This window comes from Nelumbo nucifera, chromosome 3, assembly GCF_055504915.1.
Source record: "Nelumbo nucifera cultivar China Antique chromosome 3, China Antique-T2T, whole genome shotgun sequence".
In the NCBI taxonomy this organism is placed as follows: Eukaryota; Viridiplantae; Streptophyta; class Magnoliopsida; order Proteales; family Nelumbonaceae; genus Nelumbo; species Nelumbo nucifera.
This window is the reverse complement of record NC_142651.1, coordinates 16,737,976-16,761,244: the sequence shown is the minus strand read 5'-3', so window position 1 is coordinate 16,761,244 and position 23,269 is coordinate 16,737,976. Positions and strand designations below refer to the sequence as shown.

General features: G+C 37.9%; 2 protein-coding genes across 2 annotated transcripts; one reads left to right on the top strand and one right to left on the bottom strand.

Moving 5' to 3' along the window:
• Positions 1-11,402: 11,402 nt before the first annotated feature.
• Positions 11,403-12,411, bottom strand: LOC104598674 (LYR family of Fe/S cluster biogenesis protein). The gene is made up of 2 exons (XM_088902009.1): positions 12,011-12,411; positions 11,403-11,687 (listed from the first exon to the last, which is right to left on the bottom strand). Exon 1 carries the CDS (start codon positions 12,303-12,305, stop codon positions 12,024-12,026), a length of 282 nt encoding a protein of 93 aa, XP_088758135.1. The 5' UTR covers positions 12,306-12,411; the 3' UTR covers positions 11,403-11,687; positions 12,011-12,023.
• Positions 12,412-12,773: 362 nt separating this feature from the next.
• LOC104598666 (uncharacterized) lies at positions 12,774-22,570 on the top strand. Its single transcript, XM_010260846.2, has 11 exons — positions 12,774-13,138; positions 13,705-13,852; positions 14,491-14,562; positions 15,350-15,421; positions 18,565-18,636; positions 18,723-18,866; positions 19,010-19,090; positions 19,725-19,796; positions 19,911-19,982; positions 22,074-22,145; positions 22,241-22,570. Exons 1-11 carry the CDS (start codon positions 13,054-13,056, stop codon positions 22,329-22,331), a joined length of 981 nt encoding a protein of 326 aa, XP_010259148.1. The 5' UTR covers positions 12,774-13,053; the 3' UTR covers positions 22,332-22,570.
• The last annotated feature ends 699 nt before the right edge of the window (positions 22,571-23,269 follow it).

Genomic DNA, 23,269 nt, shown 5'->3' with positions numbered 1-23,269 from the left:
AAAAAAAAAAACCGAAACAAGAGAGGAACTTTGTTCGAAAATCGACGACTTCTCAGTTCTTCCGTTCGAAAACAACGACTGTCTTCTTCCCCGTGCTCCTCCATTTTCCGTCCGATTGATTATTCCCCACCGTCTTCTTCCCCATGCTCAAAAAAAGGAGAAGAAGAACTCTGTTCGAAAATCGATGACTTCTCACTTCTTCCGTTCGGAAACAACGACTGTCTTCTTCCCCATGCTCCTCCATTCGTCATCCAGTAGATTGTTCCCCACGGTCATAAAATTATTATCGCTATACCCCTGAACACAACAACAGGAGAAGAACTCTGTTCGAAAATTGACACCTTCTCTATTCCTCCGTTTGAAAACGACGATAGTCTTCTTCCCTGTGCTCCTCCATTAGCCATCCAGTAGATTGCTCCCTACCGTCTTCTTCCCCGTGCTCAAAAAAAAAGGAGAAACGAACTCTGTTCGAAAACGACAACTTCTCTGTTGCTCCCGACTGTCTTCTTCCCCGTGCTCCTTCATTCGTCATCCGGTAGACGACTTCCCTTGCTCCTGACCGTCTTTATTTGTCAGAGGCCCCCTGTACTAGCTGTCCGAGGCAGCTGCTCTTCACCTTCAGAAGTGAGCTTTTCTGGTCATCGTCCACCCCCATCCGCCAAAGCGGCTTCCGGGTGACGTTTAACAGTGAAGATGCTAACGTCTTTCTTATATTGAAATGAATTTCTTTTTTAAAATACAATTTAAATGGTTGTTTTTAAAGCCGGTTATGTATGATAACCCGTATTCACCGAAACAGAGAAGGCGAATGTTGATTGGTCCATCTCATCAATACGATATAGAAAATATACTTTTTTAAAATACAATTTAAATATACGATATAGAAAATATACTTTTTCCATATCATAGATTTTCCCTCAATAAAAACCAAAAAAAACGAACTAAAAAATCCAGTTAATGAACCAATATACATTATTTATTATTTATAACATAATATAGTATCTATATTATATGTTTTTATAATATATATTAAAAATGTAAAAGAACCTACGAACCCAATAGATAAAAAACCAAATTGATCAATTAGTTAATCGATTGGTTTTAGCTCCCGTTTTTTCAAAATTTAGACCATAGGTTAGTTATCAAACTGTGAGCACCCCTACAACAAACTCTTAGCTTGAAATGACCTTAGAAATTTGTTTCCGCTGCAACCTGCAAATAATTTTGATAATCAGTGCATTCAAAACTATTCACAAGTCATGGTCAGAAATCCTTATGTTTTGTATGCTGGAGATCTGCCCTAATAAAGCTCCAGGGTTATCTATGAGTAGCAGTAAAAGCAAACTATTATGCAATAAAGATTCTATCTGCTTGTAATGCTATTTCATTTTCAATATTTCAAAATTTTTAATTGCAACTGTAAATAGGAATGACAATTTCTACCCTATCCACTTATCCAGTGTGGGTATCCGCCCTCTCTGTCTTGATTTTTTTTTCAAAAATTTTTTTTTGTTTAAAAAATGGATTTTGGGGCAGAGATGAGTTTTGAGATTCTATAATCTATATGGATATGGATAGGGTAGGGTATGGTATTAGGCTAAAGCTGACCTTCCCCAATCTGTATATTGTTGGAAGGCATATGAACTTTGTATTAAGTGTTGGATTTAGTAATATTTTGAATTTTAAGTGAAAGACAATTGGTAGTTTATGTGTTTTTACATGTCATGATCAAATAATTATAAAATTTGTTGTTTGTTCATGCTATTTTACTTATTTATTGCTTATATATAACAAGAAATAATAGAAAAATAGATGGGATTTTAAACCCAATCTATTCTACCTTTAAATGTGAGGAGGGTTCTGCATTTTCATATGTGGGGAGGGCTTGATTCTCAAAATCCAACATGCTATGAGTTTTGGGGATGGTACAGGTTAGTAGGTTACAAAGCCCTCCTCATTACCATCCCTAAGGCTGCATTTGAAAACAATGCAAATATGTGCGAGTGAAACGGGTTCATATAAATTGCAAAATTGAGTTAGTTTTGCACTGACAATTTTACCTTCTTACCAAACAATCTTTTAGCTGTAATGGATGCAAACATGAATTTCAATAAAAAAATATGTTTTTTTGTTTTATTTTTATCAAAAACCCACTTGAATGCAAATTTACTTCTTTTTTATTGATGTACTTTTACATCTTATTATCAATGTAAATATGCATTGGTCTATCATTTGTGAATGCATAAATGTAATATTACCAAACACAGGCAAAAGTGAACCATAGTACAAATTTACCCTAAACTGTGATTTACACTCAATTTGCATTGTTTCCAAACGCAGCCTAACTGTAAATCAGAACAATGCAAGTTCTGGTTCACTTTATGTCATTTTACTTTGGTTTAGATTTTATTTTATTTTTATTAACACAGTAATCAAACAAAACCCATGTGAGTTTAAAATAAAAAATAATAATTGCATTCAACTTATTTTTGGCTCCCATACTTTTTGCATTAGTACAAATGCAATTGCGTTGCAAATAAACTTATAAGTCTAAGTAAAAGATGGGAACAACCGAACAGCAAAGGGAAAAAGAGCAAAAAGGAGCATTGTTGTGTATAAGGCTGTGTTTGGGTGGAAAGAAAAGGTCCACCAAATACAGCTAGCCTAAATGAAACAAAGCATGTAGAGTGGGCCAAGTCATTTGGTGAAGGACTATATGACCATTCATTCCTCTTTTGGATTTTCACAAAACATGCATGGTTAAGTGCATTACATCCACATCGGGAATATCACCCCAAATATGGGAGATATTCACAATGTACGGCTGGATGCCGTGCTTTCACGGTGTACGCACCTTTTTTTATAGAAAAAAAAAACTACTTAAGGAGATCCAGGTTTGACAAAGACATCTTATGGCTGAAAAAAAAAGTCAAAAGCTATGTTTTGCGAAGAGATTTGTGACATAAATTAGTTTTGTAGGATAAACTACTTATTATACCTCCCCTCAACCAAATAAAATAAAAAATAAGTACCTAATAATAGAATCTATAAATGCCAAATGTGAAAATATGGGTTCGATTGAGAATGGCCATTTTGTGTGAAAAAAAGTGCCAAAAGTTATGATTGCATACAATCCACCCTTCCCAAGACCCATAACCCATATAGCTGGGATCAACATTGGGTAATGGCCCCTTGATTATAGAATATTAAATTTTCCTTCATTTTGTTAATAACTTTTTCATTTATTTTTTTTTAAGCACGAATTGAATCAGGCAAAAGCATTAGGCTATAGCAAGCAACCACTAATCTCTATCCTGATTTACAATCATAACATCTTTGCCCATCCAATTTAGTGGTATAATCATCCATTTTATTCTTGAATTTGACTTACAAATTTGCCCTTAAAAGTAAACATTACATTTAATGAAATTATTTAAATTCTTTTCATGTTTTTTCACCTGCAGATGCAGTGTTTTGTGCTCTGTGCTTTTCCTACTTCATTTATGGTGGAAAGCTATGAATCTGTTACAGCTCTAAGGTTTCCTAGACAGTTAAAAGGAAACCTTCTTCACAAATCACAATTCACAACAGTAAATAAATAACTTAAAAAAAAAAAAGTGATGAATTGGTTGGAGGTCAGCTTTGGTCTTTAATTAAATCCCTAGAGTTTCTCAATTGTGCACTCCTTGATTGTCTCAACTGTGCACCTCTGATACATCCGATAGATTCAACCACCTCAATAAAAGATACTTACACATTCTAAATTTATGGATATTGAAATGTGTTCTATCCAAGCAAACCTATAATGGTTATAGCTTATGAGGTTGTAGCCTTCTAGTTGGACAGAGGGACAAAAAGCCTCCAAAGTGATGGGCCCCAAATTAACCCAGCCCATTACTTCGAAACTTTGAGACACATTAGGATTAGGGAGTAGGGACACACCTGTTGAAGGTGAAATGCTGAATCAAGTAAAGGGGCTTGTGACTGGACCCAAATCTCCTCTTTAAGCGACGTACTAATAGACCCATTAATTCCAAGACCCCTCAACAATGTACACCGCGTGCATCCTTTGTTCTGACATTAATGGCTTATTAGTTATTACCAGGATCACGGGTCATCCTCCGCCACTTTGGCCCACAGCCATTAACAGTTCTAAACCCAGCCCAGTGAGATAGCAACAAGTGGGCTTCAATTGAACTGGTCGTGTTTAGTGTTCTTCGGTTTCAGGTCAAATATAGAACCAGCATAGGTTTAGTAGGGCCTAGGATTAGGAGGCCTGGCTTCCGCCGGTTGACCCCCCGGCCCCCACTAAGTTGGCAACAAGCGGGGCCGAGGAATTGGTAGCAAGTTGACCCGACCAAAACTTGATCCAGGCTAGATATTGATAACTTGATAAGCGTGAAGCCGTGAACTGTGAAGGGCAATCAGAAATTCAGGCCCACAAACTACTTAGTTGACACGCCATCCCTCGGACCCGGCCCTGTTCGCTTTATGGTCCTTCTGATAGCCGGCGTCTAAGTTTAAGAGTGGGGCCGGGCTATCTTAAGTCCATCTTCACGCACGGCTAATGTGTTTCGGGTGAAAGGGTCCTACTCCTATATCTAGCCATCTATGGGTGTTCATGGTCCGGTCCGGTCTACAGAAAATCTTAGGTTAAATAAAAAAATTAACGTTTGAGATATTTACAGACCAAATCAAACTGTTTCAATACAATAGTCAGATCAGATTAGACTATAAGTCCGGTTTTTAATATGATTTAGGCTATTCTATTAAGCTTAATCCAATTAGAAAGTTCAAATAACATACACATCTATATAAATAATAAATATAATTCAAATATTAAATTAAATTATTTTCAATTTATAAGCGAGTAAGGATAGATACTTACGAGTATAAACCCATGTTAATAATTCGATTTATGATCGGATCTGATTTTTTTTAATTTAAAAAGTCGGACGGAAATCAAAAATAAAAAATTTAAAATTTCTCAACCAGACCAGACTCCAGACTCCGGACTATACCAAACTGCCCGCATCGAAGATCTCCTTAGACGATACCAAGACCAGATGGATGATTACGACCATCCGATCAATCTGGATGGTGGTTAGGATTAATCCCAGATTTCCATAATTTTTCTATTTGTTGCATGTGTACGTGCAAGAATCAGAACTACAGAATGGTCTTAAGTCTTAAGGTTGTGTCAGGGGAGGACGTAGACGGACGGTGTCCTCACTCCTCAGATCGTCAGACGCAGAGAATGAGTAATGACAGCTACCGACGTAAACGTACGGTATAAGGACGCCCCTAATACCACTTGGATTGGAATAAGTGCAACGGGACCCGCAGATACTGTTATCCCACTTCGACGGTTCTGATGGGCAAAATCTTAAATTCTTATGTAAGGCCGGTGGGGTTGGTTATTGTGTGTGTATATATAAACACATGGGCGTAGGTTTAATATTTTCTTGACTAGAGACTAGAGAGAGACAGTGACCGTTGGTTTATTGGCAATTACTACCTGTTCATGAGTCTCTTGCCCTGTGTTAAAAACCACCATCGCCTCCTGTTTCCCTCCCTCTCATCTCCTTCTCCTCTAATTTTCTGTATCTCTTTCGGTCTAGCTTTGACGTTCTCTTTGTCCTCCGCTCAGCCTTTCGTAGTCTCTCTTTCAATCTGAAACGATAACGGCATGAAGAGCTCTCCCTCTTCGACCACCACCTCCGGTGGCCGCCGGGCTCTCTTCTTGATTCTCTCCCTCTTCCTTCTCCTCTCTATAACACCAGTAGTTCACGTCTGCAACGCAGCGTTGCTGGAAGCTCCTTCGACCTACACCTACCACCGCCATCACCATCGGTGTAATTCTGCGTCCTCACACTATTCGTCTCTATGCTTTCAACTCCAAAGACTCCACCGTTACTCACTGCCACCACCTATGCCGCCACCACCACCGCTGGACGATGAAATCGATCCAAGATACGGCGTGGAGAAGCGACTCGTACCCACTGGACCCAACCCCCTTCACAACTGATCACAATCCAATTCCACCCCAGCTGTAGGCCGACTCTATTCATTGACCTCCAAATTTGGCTAGATTTTTCAGTATTTCTATCCATTTGTTGGAATATATATATATGGTGAAGAATATATGTTGCAGTTTTATTATTCTTGTTTGTTTAACAAAGAAGGTAGAAGATCCTTGATGGCTACAGTTCGCAGCGATAGGATCATAGGAGAAGAACTTTGGTAAGAGATGTCAATTCAGTAGAGAACTTAGTTTCCTTCTTCTTCTTCTTCTTGTCTTTTCTTTTTCATTTTGGGTTCTGGGTATTTTTTTTGGGGGGGCCTTTCTGGGAGTTCAAGGGAAGCTCATGGGTTCCATTAAGAATGGCGATCAGATGTGAACGCTCTCATTGCGTAACCCGTGAGAGCACTGCCGTGTTATCACTCATTAAGTGATGATGGAAAAAGCTTACGACTTGTTCTGTTGTCTGGGCTTGCTTTTAGTTTTTTGAGAGCCAATGAATGATAGGACGGAAGGGTTTTCACGGTTACTCAACGAGAGCGTTCCCATCAGAGGTGGTGAGAGGTCATCACACTCCTTCATTAATTCGAAGCTGTTAGTAAAAGGCATGGAGCCATGGACGACGGGTCAGCTTTCTCTGCTCGGGGCAATGTGGTCTTTTCAGTAATGTCGATTGTCATGTCCAACTGCAATCAATATAATCATGTGTATTTTTTTATTTTATTTTTTTGTGTGTGTATTTATGAACATGAATTAATATTCTTGCTTGGCTGAGTTGTTTACTGTTCTGTCTCTCTCTCTCTCTAGTCTCTACTTTTCTTCTGTGGTGTTTGTCATAAATAAAAAGCTATAGAAAAGCAGCTTTGAATCAAAAGGACCCTGACATGATAAATACGGTGATGCTTTTCTTTTCCTTTTCTGTTTTTCAGAAATGTTGCTTCTCATGCTTGCTTGGTGATCATGGTCAGTTCAATTTTCTTTGTTTCTATTAAGTGGGTCTCTCAAAGTTTTTTACAGTCGAATGAATATGGTCAGTAGTTGTTCACTGAGTCAAAGCCCATAATTCACTCTCCCCTCTCGGATATCTCTCTGGTTCGCATATGCATATATGCAACAATTTTAATTAACCTGGCTGGTCCATCGGTCTTCGTCTGCGTTTATTTCTTGATGTAATTGGGCTTTTTAATTATATCAATTTGTTGACAAAATGGAAGCATCAAACAAATTAATGAATCTGAATTCTGGGTAGCGACAGCCGACTCATTCAACTTATCTTTCTGTATGTCAATGTACAATATTATTTATTAATTACAAGGAAGAGAGACGGCCGACGGGGAAATCCTTCCTATCGCTTGCTTCAAATTTTATATATACAAAACAGACGTGATTTTACAAATATTAAATATTAATTCAATTTGATGGTCTGTGTTGATTTACCTTGCTTTGACATGTGGCCATTGAATAATAGCCATCTCCAAAGAGAATGATCTTCTTTACTATAAGAAAACTTCTCACAAGTCCAAATCAAGGAAAATGGTGCATTTAGTGAATGCGTGTCTTCAGACCATACATGGATTCTAAATTTCTAAGATACACAAATTCAACTCTTCTATTCTTCCAAGTTTCAAACAATTTAAGTGAATGGGTGTGAATGTGATGAAAGATACGAACTACCATTAGGCTAGGCTTTAGGCTCCAAAGTCCAAACAAATTAAGACAATAGGTATTATTAAGTAAACCTCAGTGAGCGCTTGCGTTAAGGAAACAGGAGAAGAGGAAGAGAAACTTCCGTGACAGTGCAAGTGCTACCATTACGGAAGACAGTGAAAGCAAGAGCCAGCCATTCCCAGGTCAAATAAACCCAACCATCCAACCAACCACTCCAGGGTACAGGGTCAACCATCATAGAAGAAGAAGAAGAAGAAACCAGGAGCAGGATGGGTTGTGAGCGAGAGAAGCAAAATCAGGTTGGTTAAGTTGACCTTGCAAGCTAACCCATCATCCATCAATGGGTGGTCCCAGGCCCAGCCCCACCTTGCATGGTGTGCCACATCCGCTCGCCTCAACAGGAGTGTTGAAGTGCCTGACATCATGCACAGTATGCAAAGGTCGTTGGAGGGAGTAGTCATAAACAACTCCGCGTGATGACATTATGGATTTATACTTAAAAGGAGCATGTTCAGAGTCAGAGCAACTAACTCAACTAATCCATCTAGGCTCTCTGGGGCAGTACCCCTGTAGGGCTGTGTTAGCCAGAATCCAACCTCAAAAAAGTGGGATAGGGTTGGATCGGGTTGAAGTTCAGGTTGGAATTAGGGTTGAAAAGTATGAAGCTGACTTGACTTTGGGTTGGGTTAAGGCTGATGCCTTGATTAACCTCACACAGCTTCGTATTTATATAATTGTATCTACATATATTTTATAAACAGTTATTTATGTATGTAAGTGCTTATCTTTATATGTATGTCGGCAATTGTTAAAATTTTTCACAAGCATGATAGCTATGTCCTTTTGCATATTATGCTAAAACTGAATTGACCTTGAACTCGAGTCTAGGACATAATTAAGAACATTTGGCAAAAGGAGGTAGAAATGTCAACCAACCGGAGCCCAACTTGAAATCTTTGGGTTGGATTAAGGTTAGGGTTGGGGGTTCCATCACTTGGTTGGTTGACCTCAACCCAACCAAACCTGGCCTAACTTGCACCCCTATTAGAAATCTGCTGATTTCTAAGTAGATGTAGAACAGACCATTACCACCAGATGCATCGTTATGATTCTTGGTTGAATAAGTTCATAATATCAGAACTTAGTATTGCCAATGTTACAGGTAGAGTAGAGGGTTCTTCCCTGGACCCATCAAAGGATGATTCAGAATTTCTCAACAGTACTCTGCTTGAACCAACTTTTAGATGCTTGCTAGATCCATTAGCTAAGCCTAGAAAGACCTCATGCAGTGTTTTTAGCAACAGCAAAGAAGCAAACTCTCCAAATTCAAGCTGAAAATTTTATGGATAAACTACAGCCTACAGGGCAGGCCCAGCAAAGAGCAACCATTGTGCTTGAAAGTACAGAAATGAATCACACTAAGCTTCGAAAACAACATGAAAAATCGCTTACCATGCACTCATGGTCAAATTCTAGATCTTCTCTGAGTCAATGACTAGCTATGTCCATTTCCTATGTGGTTCTGCCAGTTACATTTTAGTTCACAATGAGAGTGTTATGCTGAAAAGATTGCTCAGCTGCCTTTCAACCATTGATGACACGTCTCTTAATTAAGCTATAGAAACCTTTCTTCTAATATTATCCCTAAACCACCAGAAATAGTCCCTGGCCATATTCTTTATCACTGAAACTAGGGGAATCCTTGTGTATGGTTGGATTGGAACTAACAACAATTCCGACTTTACTAACTTCACAATATCACATGGCTATAAAAAAAAAAAAAAACAAATCCAGCAACTAAATTGAGATACACAAACATGTCATAAAACTGTCCTGTTGCTTAATGATCTGCTAACTTTGACCACAGGATGCAACAACAGCCACAGGCATGTAGTGGCGGTATATTAAGTCACCTGATAGTATTAAAAGGCTGTTTGATAACAGCTGGAGTTGCTGAACTGAATGACCTATTGCTTTGTCTTTTAGTGAATAAGAATGTTATGAGCTCCTTAGTGGCTGAAGCTGAAATTGAATTGATTATTATACCCTTGAACAGTTTAATATTTTATAATTTTATCCACAAAAGACAAAGCAATAAGTCATTCAGTTCAGCACTTCAGATGCCACTAAATGGCCTCTCAAAAGTCAAAACTAGATGCTTAATCTTGGATTTATCTTGGAACTCAGATGAGGGTCCTCAATTCAAAATGAATTGGAATGACAAAGATTTCAATACAACCCTATTCCCTTCACAAATGCAAAACATCCACCTTTTGGAAATTCATTTTAAATGCTGGAGCAGTCAACAAGATTATAAAATCTAGCGAGTCCAATAAGAGACCTGAGGTCCTGAGTTACAACTAAAATGTTTAATAGCCAGAGTGCATAGACCCACAATCTCAGCCAAATTCTTAACTCTTAAAACGTTCAAATACTCTCATGCTCTCATTTTATAGGCAATGCCCCTCTCTAATTTCTTTCTCACTATGGATGATTGATCTAAACTATTCGAGGTTGTTAGCTAGGGACATCTCCTAATCATCAATCACAATTCCACCACAATTGGTACTGATATTTTTACTAAAATTTCAATACATGTATCCATTTTAATCCAATTTAGGTTGAAAGTTGAAACATTTCATCTATTGTGCTAGCCTTGCACTGAGCCCATCTTTTGTTTTATCACTCAAAATCATATTATCAGAAAATAACATATGCACCATGAAACCTCCTCGTTTAAATGTCTAGTTAATTCATCCATAGCTAATGAAAGAAGATAAGAACTATGTAGTAACCCTTGGTATAAACCCATTGTAACCAGATACATTCTTGTCTTTCCTTCCAAAATTCTCATATTGGTTGCTGACCCTTTATATAAATCCTTAGTGATATCAATATGCCTACTTGAAGTCCATTGGTTTCTCAACATCCGCTAGATGGCTTCTATAGGGGGTTCTATCATATGCTTTCTAAATTGACAAATACCAAGTATTCTTTGTTCCCTAATTTTCTCCATCAATCTTCTTAGTAGAAATATAACTTCTATGGTTGATCCCCAAACAATCAGTCAATATCTGTAACTTGATTATGGTAAGAAGACAAGTACACCAAAACACAACCTCTCAAACATTTATTCTTAGATGTTGGAACTCCTTTTCTACCTAACTATATGGGTGCTCTTCCAAATCATTCAACCATTGTACTCTATCCATTGTCCTTCTTCGTTGCTTATCACGGATGTGGTAACTTTTTGGCATTACTAACCACAAAAGACTTTGTCTTGTGAATAAACAGGCTATTTCTGATTTCTGAATGAATACATGCATGAGAGAAAGATGGCCATCTTCTTGACTGCAACATTCCTGAAGGCAGCTCTACTACACTAAGCTTATTTTTATTGGTATCAAGATAATGGTGAGAAAAAAAGAACAAAGCACAAACATCTACCCTACCCAGTGAGGACAGAGGCAAAACCTAACCGGAGAGGACCCAAACTACAAAAAATTACTATAGTATACTTGCTTAAGCTTCTTTACCACTCTCTATGGAATCTTGAAGAGTCCAAATATTAGATGGAGTTAATTTGATCATAATGTTAATGTTTCTACTACACAAGAAGGTGGAGTTTTTCTCTCGAGCAGCTTATCTTAATCTGAATTTCCATACTATGACTTATAGAGTAATCTTATATAAACTATAAGAGGCTCAATCCAACAAAACCTAATCCCAACCATTTAGGGTTGGCTACATAAATCCTGCTTCAGAATTCCACTCTTTCAAGAGCCATTTCCTCCATTAATTGCCAATCCTCGTATCTTTTCCAACTGAAGTTCAGCCAAACTCATAACACAACTCAGAAAATCAGTAAAAACATCCGCCCAAGGCTACATCATTAAAACAGGTAAGCTTACAGTACAAATTCTGAAAATATAAGAATTATCGCATAAACTACAAAAGCAGTTTCCTTTCTTCAACAAAATGCAAAACCCACGAGAACCTGCATTTAACACAGCAGCCTTAGCACTAAAAATTCACGAAGCAACAGTAGTAAACCAAATCAAGTAGTGCAAATACCACGGAAAACACTAACAAATAAAAATAGAGTTAAAAGAGAGGCTTAAATTCTCTCAACTATGACTATCGATCAAAATCCTTCGAACTGATGGGTAAAATCCAAGAACCAGGAAGTTGTATATCGTACGCGAGTAGTCCTACAGGACTAAATTACATACTCTGAAACCCAAATGTATAACATTAAATCCTATATTGTTGAGTGAACAAAAAGATGGAACAAAATGTCTTATCATCTGCTTGATGTACCGATCAAAGTTCTTCAGTGATGCTCAATCTCCATGATGCTCTTGACTTTCGGCGCGTACAATGAATAAACAGCAGCCTGTCTCCTTGCTACTTGGAGCTGAGATTTTCCATCAGCAAACGCCGACGAAATCGTTAAAGGATCCCCAAGGTCTCGGTTCTGACGGAAGGCGTCTATCGTTCTCCGTTTGGTGTACTCTCTAATATTGTAATCGGAGAATTCCCGGGCGATTCGTAACAGAGAACGGAAGAGATAGAGAACTTCAGCTCTCGTAGGGGCTGAAGCCGCTGTCGTCATCGCCAAGACAGAGGAATTGTTATGGGAGTATGGGTCCTATGGGTTTCCTAGAGGAAGAACTAATGCAAAAGTAGACCAGAATTTGCACTCAATACATTTGTGCTAGTGCAAATGAAAACGCGCAGCAAACAAACAGAACCTAAACAAAGTTCTTAATTTACGCGGACTTATTTGGTTGGAGCCAGTTATTCAGTAAGCCGCACCGGCAAGCCGAATGCGCATCACATGCTTGTGTGTGGGGAGGAGGATGGAAGGTCCAATGAACTGAAAAAAATCAAACGGTCTACAATTTACATTATCTAATCAGGTGAAATCCACCGGAGATCTCGGTTAATAGAGGGAATCATAAAGGTGTGGGTCCCAATCCATCAGAAGTGCCACATCTAAAGTACAGCTAAGAAGGATGGTTCCTCAACTACTCAATCCCATCTCGTCTCCTCAAAACCGCGCGTAACTGTCTCGGAAAACACAGAAAAAACCAAAAGAAAGAAAAAAAAAGGAAAAAGGAAAAACGAAACTCGGTTTTTCTTTCTTTCTTGTCGGTTGGTTTCGATGGTTTAAATTAAAAACAAATTTCTTTAAAAAAATTCAATTATCTCTGAGTGAGAAGTGAGAACCGAAACTGTAAGGAAGAAAATTGGGGAAGCCGGAAGAACAAAAGAGAAAAAAGCAGATTCAGCAGATCCGACAAATAATTCGTTCGATCCGCTCCTTGTATCTGTTTCTCCGCCCAGAGATTCCAGCTATAATGGCTTCTCCATCGGCGTTTGCTTTACTATGCTTTCTCTCCCTGCTACTCAACGTCACTCACTGCAAAACCCTAAAGAGAGACGGTACTTTCAGATTGTTCTCTTTAATCTCGTTCTGCGGAGTCGTCATTTAGGATAATTGTCTGGTTCTAGTGGCTCATTTGACTGTTCCGTCGAAGGTCTAACGTCTAAGTTTGAGAAACGGTTGTTTCTGTAATGAAGAGTTTGCTGTCTATTTTTTCGTTAATTGGTTCTGATGTTTCATGCTGTTTTATTGTGTTTTAATTTGTTATTTTGGAAGATACTTAAATTTCGAAACTAAGGTTCCTGTGCGTTGTGTGGGATCTTTGAGTCGGGAATTAGATTTGGAGACTAAGGGCTAGTTAATTGATTATTACATTGAAGCCCAAAGCTGGGTAACTATTTGTTGAATGCTTGAATGTACTCTTTAATTGTACTTCATCTGACGTTCACAATTCTATAGAGATTTTTTTTTTATGAATGAATTCTATAGAGATTATTTTTTTTTTTGACGAATGAATTCTATAGAGATTATTGGCTGCATTGGCTTTTATTATCTTTAAAGAGAGATAAATTATAGGAGTTTTATTGTGTATACAATTGAATCCAAAATGACATTTTGGTTGCAGTGAAAGCCTTAAATGAAATCAAAGCATCTCTTGGATGGAGAGTTGTCTACTCCTGGATTGGAGAGGATCCTTGTGGAGATGGCGACCTCCCACCCTGGTCTGGCGTCACATGTTCCACGCAGGGTGGTTATAGGGTTGTAACCGAACTGTAAGCAAAACTCTCTTTCATTCTCTGTATTATGAAAGTGAAGGATTCAACTTCACGAATTCATTTTTGTGGGGAATGTTGGGTATTCTGAACTTGCTTTTTGTGTTACCTCGAAGTTCCTTTTTCTTTGAGTTCTTTATTAAAATATGATGAAATTTATCATTTGGTTTTTTTATATTTATATTTATATTTATAATATATATTATAAATAAATATAAATATATAATAAAAATACTAGAAATACATATAAAATATTATATTATAAATAATAAATAATATAGTATATTATAAATATATATTTATATACTGTATATATTTAACCGCCAGGTTTATATATTGGTTAACTGAAGCCGAACTGGTACCTTTGGTTTTTTGAAAATACTGAACCAATTGGTTTGGTTAACTAGAATTTTTGGTTTTGTCTCGTCGGTTCAGTTTGGCTTTTTGGTTTTTTATGATCACCCCTAATACCAAGGACAAGAATACCGTATTACATGACCAATCTACTGATATGAGTCAGTAATCATCATGAAGGGGATAAGTAAATGAGAAAGAAAATCTGATTTCAAGATTGTGTTTATTAGCTGAGTTTAGACATTTAACATTTGATTCTTACTGTGATCACCTATCCATTGCAGAGAAGTTTATGCAGTTTCAATTGTTGGGCCTTTTCCCGTTGCTGTAACCAATCTGTTGGAACTGACAAGACTGTAAGTATCCTTCATCATACTTGGTTCTTAAAATTTGATTTTGATACTCCATCTCTTCATGTGCTTAGAGATGCCCACTTATGATGTCTTTTAATATTTCCATGCCTTTTGAAGTGTTATTTGATAATTGATTCTGCACGAGTTAGGATACTATGATTTTCATGTTTATTGAGCTCTTTAAATGTATAGTTGTTTGCCTTTTCTTTTAACAACAATGATTTTCACATGAAGTATACTTCTAACTTGAAGAGGACCAACAGTTAAAACTTAAAAAAAGTATATCATCAAATATGGCTTTAAAATTGCCCAAGGAATTTCTTGCTATTAAGTAGTATTCATATATAGCATTGTAACATAGTCTTACTCATCATGCACTCAAAAATACTTAGTAAGAAGTTGTATCTGACAGCTTAGAAGCTGTTTCTTGAAAATATGCTCTTTAAACAAAGTCAAAGAAATGAAAATGCTGAAAAGGAGATTGAAAGACCTGTTGTGCTCATGGCTGGGTGTCTTAAGGGGTACCCTTCATGCTTAAGTGTTCTGACATACACTTTTGAATACAATACTTTTTCAAATAAAATAAAAATAAAAAAGCTTTTTTAACCGTTTATCCTCTTACAACTGGAAGCGCATGTCTTCTGAGAAATCTTATTGTAGAATTCATTGTCTCAACAAGGAAAAAGAACTTATAGAAGTGCAGTCAAGAAATCTAGAGCCATTTAACTCCATAACAACTGATTTATTTCTTCAATAGTTTCTTAACATGTTGATTGTACTTAAATGACAGGGATCTTCATAATAACAAGTTGACTGGGCCAATTTCTCCTCAAATTGGACGGCTGAAAAATCTTAGAATCCTGTAACTTCCTTCCCTGTCTGCCCTATGTTATTCATTTAACGGTTCTCTTTCTCTCTCTCTCTCTCTCTCTTTATGTATGTATGTATGTATGTATGTAATATAGCATTTAACAGTTCTATATTTGTTTCTATTTTATTTATTTATCCAGCTTCTTGGTAGTACGAATTCTTTTATGTCATTTTTGCATTCATGAGGATTGCTTAAAATTTTGTAGAGTAGTCTTTTTGGATTTTGCCCTATTGATATAGAACTAAAGTAGGTTAAGGTTTTCAAAATGGTGAACTAACTAACCAGCCCTTCGTCTCCCATAAAAAAAAATCTATTGTCGTTAGACCTGTTCATGGGCCGGGTCAGCCTGGGTTCGGGCCGGGCTCTGTATATGTATCAACGGAATACACTCGGGCCTAAGCCTGAGCCCGGCCTGACCATTGGGCCTAAGTCTTGAGCCCAAGCCCGGGCCCGGCCAGAAATTTGAAAACATAATTTTTTTCTTTTTTATTCAATAAAAAGTGTTTTATTTATATTAAAAACCTTCAAAACTCAAAAATAATAAACATCTCACTATTACTTGGAAAAAATAGAAGAACAAAGAAAAATATTGTATATATATTTTTTATTAAATAAAATATATTTTTATTATTTAATATATAGTATCAAATCGGGCTCGGGCTTGGGCCAGGCTTTTTTGAGAAAGCCCGAGCCCGAAAAAAAGTCGGGCCCGATGCTTTAAGCCCGAGCCCTAGCCCACGGGCCTAAAATTATGACCACGCCCGACTTAATAACGGGCTGGGCCGGGCTATGGGCCTAAAATTATGACCAAGCCCGAGCCCACAGGTCTAATTGTCGTATACCACAAGAAGACGTGCTTTTTTCTGGAAGGGGAGTGAAGAAGGTACAGAGAGGCATACAGTGACACAGAACCCAATTGTGCAAGCCAAGGTGTTTTGGGGGCTTGGGGATAAAAAGTTTTGAAAGAAATGAACCTAGTGTTCTGAACAAAAGTTGGCTGGTGATTGCTGAAGAGGAAGATTGCATTGGTAGAGGTATTACAGAGGAAATCTCTTCCCCATGAGCAGTTCCTAGAAATAAGCACAAAGAAATGTGACTCCTGGATTTAGAAAGGGATCTGCAAAGGCAGAAGGGTATTAATGAACGGATTGTGTTGGAAAGTAGGTGATGGAAGGAAAATTAGAACTTGGGGGATCCATTTACCTTATAGGCTTACATTCACTGTACCATGGCCTAGCATTCGTACTTCAGAGTTCAGACTCTATCTACCTTGTAATTTGATGCTTGAAGGAGGGTAGTGGAATGACTGACTGCCATCAAGATACTTCTGAGTTGATGTTGCTAAGGAAATGAGGAAAATTCATCTGGGATACAGGGTTTGAGACAGAAGATAGGTGGATGTGGAAACATGAGAGAACCGGAAGGTACTCAGTGAAAAGTGGGTAAAAACTACTTGAAAGGGATAGATTAACTGGGGAGAAGATTTCAGGAACGGTAAAGTGGAAAAAGTTTTGGTGTATCCTGCTTTTGAAGAAAAGCACACAAACCCAGACATGATCATCTTTGGGCACGTCTGTTTTCCAGTAAATGGGGACGGGCAAATTGGTAGGTTCCATGGAAACAAAAGAAACCTGTGTTCGTGTTTTGGTATTAGCGGGTCCCACAGGAAATAATGATTCCCGAGAAGCTTATTTACTTGGGTAAGTAATACCCTCTTGAGACGGGTAATTCACTTTCCCGTCCATGTGGAAATGCTAATACATGATGGGACAATATTGTCTCCTCAATAATGACACTTTTATGGATAAAACTGTTATTGTATAACTTTGTCTAGGAATCAAAAGAACAGTGGTAAGTGCACTTATCCGGGTAAGTGTTTTCCAGGAAACATTTGTCCGAGTAAGCGCATTTACCCAGGTAAATGAATTACTGTTTAATGAACGAGGCCTTTGAGGCAAGCTCGATATCTACCAAGTTTGTGAAGACATGGTCAGTAGAATCCACTGCAGCAAGGAGGGATGAGGTGGGGGTCAAGTTGCAATCTGAGATCGATGAATTGCAATTCTGTATCTTCTGCAATAGGGTGTTCAAGGAAGGAAAGACAGCTGCTTCATGGTTGGGGCTGACATAGGAAGGACCACTTGGGTGGGCTGTGGCAATGCTTGTGGAGTGTCAAAATGCAGAGAGTGAGAGCTATAGATGTCTGGGAAGCAATTCATATGCCTATTTGAAATGACTAGAGAAAAGTAAAAGTTGTTGGAGACTGCCAATAGTTTTAAACTTGATGAAACTCTAGGTTTGTCAAACACTATGGCAAATCTGGTCTATCATTGAGGATGGGAGATGCATGGATACAGACTTGGAGAGTATAGTGTTTGAATACGTCTCAAGAAAGGTCAATTAGGTGGCTCACGGGGTTCTGATGCTGGGGCTACAATCACAAAATTGTATTCATGTAGTTGACCCCATATAGTTGGGACAAGGCTTGGATAATGATGATGATGATGAGCCTCATGAATATATCAAACTCGTAATTTTTTTTTTGAAGATAAAAAAACCAATTAATTATCTACTTTCTTAGCAAAAAAAAAAAGAGAGAAAAAAGAAAAACTAACCAGCCTTGGTGTTGTGGGACTTAATATTTGCTTCTGGACCATTAAGAATGAAATCCATCGTTTTGCAAGAGATTCAACCTGGTACTGTTTCCTTGAATGTTCTCCCCTTGTATGCTTAGAAGCATGGTTTGAGAAATTGAAAACTGACCTGACTGAAGTTAATGCAGAAAACTCATTCGACCTGATACAATCCTAGAACTCAGTGTTCCCTTGTTATCAATTGGCTTTGCTAGGTGACGGGAAAAATGCATGATGTTGCATTCGTGGTTCTTGCATTATGTCATAAAACCATCATCCTGTTCTTGCCACCTGGTGTCTTGGGAGGGATACAGTAGGTGTGGACTTTTGCTTTTTTTTTTGCATGAAGTGGCTTCCCTCAGATTTGTAGATTTTTGCATGTTCTCATGCAACCTCCTAAAATCTCATTATGCAAAGCCATATTTCTCTAAAGCTGTTGACTTTTTCTATCATTCTTCTTGTAGTACTTATTATCTATTGTTCTTTCTTGGTCCTTGTCAGTAATTTAAGGTGGAACAAACTACAAGATGTCATTCCTCCTGAAATTGGTGAACTAAAGAAGCTGACACATCTGTGAGTAATTTCAGCGTCTATTAGGAGTTGGAACTTCTACTTAAGTTGTTCCTCTGTTATATAACCTATTTTTGTATTTTGGGCAGGTATCTGAGCTTCAATAATTTCAAAGGGGAAATTCCTAAGGAGCTTGCAAATCTGCCTGAGCTTCGTTATCTCTATCTTCATGAAAATCGCTTTACAGGACGGGTCCCACCAGAATTGGGCACACTGCAGAATCTTCGGCACTTGTAAAAATCTATCTTATCTTTTCTGTGTTTACCTGAACAGTTTAGATATTCTATTTTCTATCATTATATTTATTGTGCATTACCATTTCTCTACTTAAATTGCTTATCTGTAATATAACTTATCTTTTTTTGGGGGGGTGCAGAGATGTTGGTAATAATCATTTGGTGGGCACCATAAGGGAGCTCATCCACATTGAAGGAAGCTTTCCTGCTCTTCGTAACCTGTATGTTGATTCCTTTTGTATTTGTTTTTGTTTTGTTTGTTTTGATTGATTGATTGTATGCTGATTCCTTTTTAGAATTTAGACCTGTTAATGGGCTGCGTAGCTTGACGGGTCGGCCTGGCCCGGTCCATTCTAAATTGGGCTTGGACTTGAATTTAGGCTCATGGGGTCGGGCTCAAAATATCGGGCCTGTTGTGGGCTTTCTCAAAAAGCCCGGACCAAGCCCGAGCCTGACTTGATAATATATTATATAGCAAAAAATGTATTTTATATAATAAAAATATACATATAATATGTTCTTTCCTTTGTCCCTCTTCTCGTTTTTCATGCCATAGTGAGATGTTTTATTATTTTTGGGTTTTGAGGTATTTTAATATAAATAAATTAAATTTCTATTGAGTAAAAAAAGATTTTTTTTCCAATTTGCTGCCAGCCTTCGGGCTCGGACCTGGGCTTTGGGCTTTATATGAGGACTGGGCTCGGGCTTTGGCCTGACTGTATTCTGTTAATACAGAGATAAAGCCTGGCCTGAATCCAGCCCGGCTTGGTCCGTGAACAGGTCTATTTCCTTTTGATGCATTTGCCATCGTTATTACTAATTGACTGCCTAACATCTTTTAGTTCTGAATTCTAGGTACCTAAATAATAACTTTCTGACGGGAGGAATACCGGCACAGCTTGCGAACTTGACAAACTTGGAAATATTGTAAGTATACTAATTCAACTCAACTCTATCTACTTGGGGTACCTTTTGTATCTCTATTTTAGCAATTTTCCAGTTATCTCGTGATTGGAAAATTAATTTCTTTTTTGGTTACAGGTATTTATCTTACAACAAGATGTCTGGACCAATACCTTCAGGGCTTGCCCATATTCCTCGGTTGACTTACTTGTGAGTCTTTTTATCCACATCAGAATCTACTTAGGTTTCAGAATCAGTTTCTTGTTTGAGAATAAGCAGAAGAAGATATATTACAAGTGACTAGGAAATATACAGCATCAACAATAACAGTCCTTCAATCATGATGTGCTTATTTTTTGATGGAGGTTTTCAGCGAGGCTTGATCAAGAGAACTTAACTGTGGTATCTCATTTGCAATTTGCTGATGATACAATGATTTTGGGAGAGTGTAGGGATGTTCAGGAGGTGAGAGCTCTTGGGGGAATTTTGGAGATAGCGGAAAGAGTGTCAGGTTTGAAGGTTAACTTGGCAAAATGTATCTTGGTAGGTCTACAAATGGGGAAAAGAGAGTTGGAGGAGTGTGCTACGGTGTTGGGTTGTGCAATTATGCATTGGCCTTTGAGGTACCTTGGCCTTCCTCTAGGAGGCAATCCTTGTGATGAGTTCTTTTGGGAGATAATAGTTGAGAAGTTTTTAGGAAAATTAGATAATTGGAAAAAGAATTACCTCTCAATAGGTGGGAGATTCACTTTGATTAAATCAACATTATCCATCCTACCTATCTACCTTTTGTCAGTCTTTAAAGCTTCCATGGAAGTTGTGCAGAAAATTGAAAATAAAATATTAGGGATTTTCTTTGGGATCTGAGAAGTGAGAAGAGAGATCACCTTTTAAATTGGGAGCAAGTTTGCAAAAATAAAGAGAAGGGAGGCTTGGGTATATGGAAGTTGAAGGATAAAAATATGGCTCTTCTAGGTAAATGGTTATGGAGATTCCCTAATGAACCTGAGGCTGAGGCATTGTGGCATGTGGTTATTAAAAGCATTTTTTATTGGAAACGGTAACTTCATTAACACAAATTAGGATACAACTGTTTAAAGCATCTGTGGGCTTCACCTAAAGGGTTGGGATTCTGATCTTGTCAGAGATTCCACTCTAAAAAGTCCATGGAAAGCAATTATGACCTTACTCCAACCTTTTCACGATATATAAGGTACAATGCTATTTCTGGAACTAAGGTGAAGTTTTGGGAAGTCTTCTGGTAAGAAACATCTGCCTTCATTCAAGCTTTTCCAAGAATCTATAACCTCTCTACTCTCAAAAATAAACATATTGCTGACCTAGTAACACATGGTGGAGGGATTTGGGTTTAACAAGAGCCTTGAGAGAGCAAGAAATGGATGAGATGACTTCTTATTTTTGATATTCTCCAACAAATAAGTTTTGATCCTTTAGAGGTGGATGACAGAGTGTGGGAACCTAATACTAATGGTGTTCTCTTGTGCCTCTTTTTTTTTTCCAAATCTTTCAATGTCAATTTTGCAAATTAAACCCATGCCTCCACTTCTAATTATGGTATCTACACATTCACAAGTGGTTAGAACCTCATCAAGAATCTGCCTTCCACAAAAGCCATCTGGGTCAGGGCCGTCAGGTCAACACCTCCTTTAGCACCTTTTTGAGTTTCCTAACTAGAACTTTCGCCAATAGCTTTGTATTGGCTTGGAATGAGACTAACCAGTCTGAAATCTCCAAGTTCGCCAATAGCTTTGTATTGTCGTGTGAATATTGCTGGTTGACAACAATTAGAGAAGGTGATACAATGTGATAATATAAAAGGTGTTATGTAGTGGGTGGTATCTCTAAACAAAAATTTGCAATCTTACATATAACAACCATATATTGATTTTCCAGGTTGGTGTGCTGCCTAGTAATTAGAACCTTCTGGAGGGGATGATTACCATCTCACATGCAGCTATTGTTTGAAGAGCAACGTGCCCCAAAACTGTGATCCTAGAACATAATTCAGGGACAAAGGATCCATGGTTGGGCCCGTTGGGGTAATCACCCCTAAGAAATTTGAACCCAATTCATCCACACACACACAATAAAAGAGCCCATCTTTGGAGTTAAACCACCTCAAGAAACTTGCATATGCTACATGAGTGTGTAGGATTGGTATGGCTGGTAGGGTCCATTGGGTCGGAGATGTGATATGCAACAGTGTATTATCATGTACTACAAATGGCATGGAAACGTGTCTAATAATTATGCACTTATTCTTTGTTGGTGGAATTTCAGGTATTTGGACCACAATCTATTTTCAGGGAGAATTTCAGATGCATTCTACAAACACCCTTTCTTGAAAGAAATGTAAGCTTCCTTTTTAACTTGAAACGGAACAACTGGTGTCCTTTTTAAAACTTAATACATGATAATGATTTTTAATCCGATGTCTGGACGCACAGGTATGTTGAAGGAAATGCATTCCGGCCAGGTGTAAAGCCAATAGGTGTTCACCAGGTCCTTGAACTATCAGACACAGAGTTCTTAGTTTAGCTAAACTATCTTCATATTCTTTATTTGTTTAGGGATGTTTTAGTATTTTTTGTAGCACAAGATTAGGGTTCTTGAATGAAATGGGGAATTTGTTCCTATGTGCTTCTTCAATCTTCATCCTGTCGAAGGACTGCCTTATAAAATATCCTTGGCTGGTCTTGGTGTAGTTAAGAAGAAAAAAGCTGCTTGTATTGTATATTAACTTCATATAAATATAGATGTAGTTCATATTGGAATAACTGAACTTTTCTTGTGCTGGGGGGGATGAAGTGTTCGTGTGAGTCTATCAATGCATAAACGGAATCCTGATTACTACTTCAAAGCGCGTCCAAGTGCTTAACGGTGTGCTTTAAGTTGTAACAAAATCCAGGAGGTTCTTATCTACCTTGAGTCCTGATCTGTTGCATTCTGTCCTGCACTTCCATTCAGCTTGTGTCAGGTTTTTCCGTTATATGTGTGGTTTCATATGATCATATCGCAGCCATTACTATTTGTAAGAAAATATTTATGCATGGTGCTGTTTGGTTTCATTGATCGGTGCTGTTTGTGAGAAAGTATTCCAGATGCATTCGACCAAATAGGATCGGATCTCAGGTCTCCGATTCATTTGCACCCTTATCACCGGTGATGGTCGAATCCTCTTTTTTCCCTCATTCATTCCTTTTTTTCCTTTCTCTCTTTCATTTTCTTTTTTCCTTCTTTTCTTCTTCTTTCTTTCTCAGCAGACAACCACAACCTTTCTCATAAAAACTAAAAGTCTAAAAGATTAATACCAAACAAACATTTGCCCTAAATAAACCACCTAAACCATTAGACCCGGATGGTTGAACCAGTGACTACAGCGGTTCTGTTTTCAGGTCGGTTTTTAAAATCTTGGTTCTGTTTTCAGGTCGGTTTTTAAAATCTTGGTTCTGTTTTCAGGTCGGTTTTTAAAATCT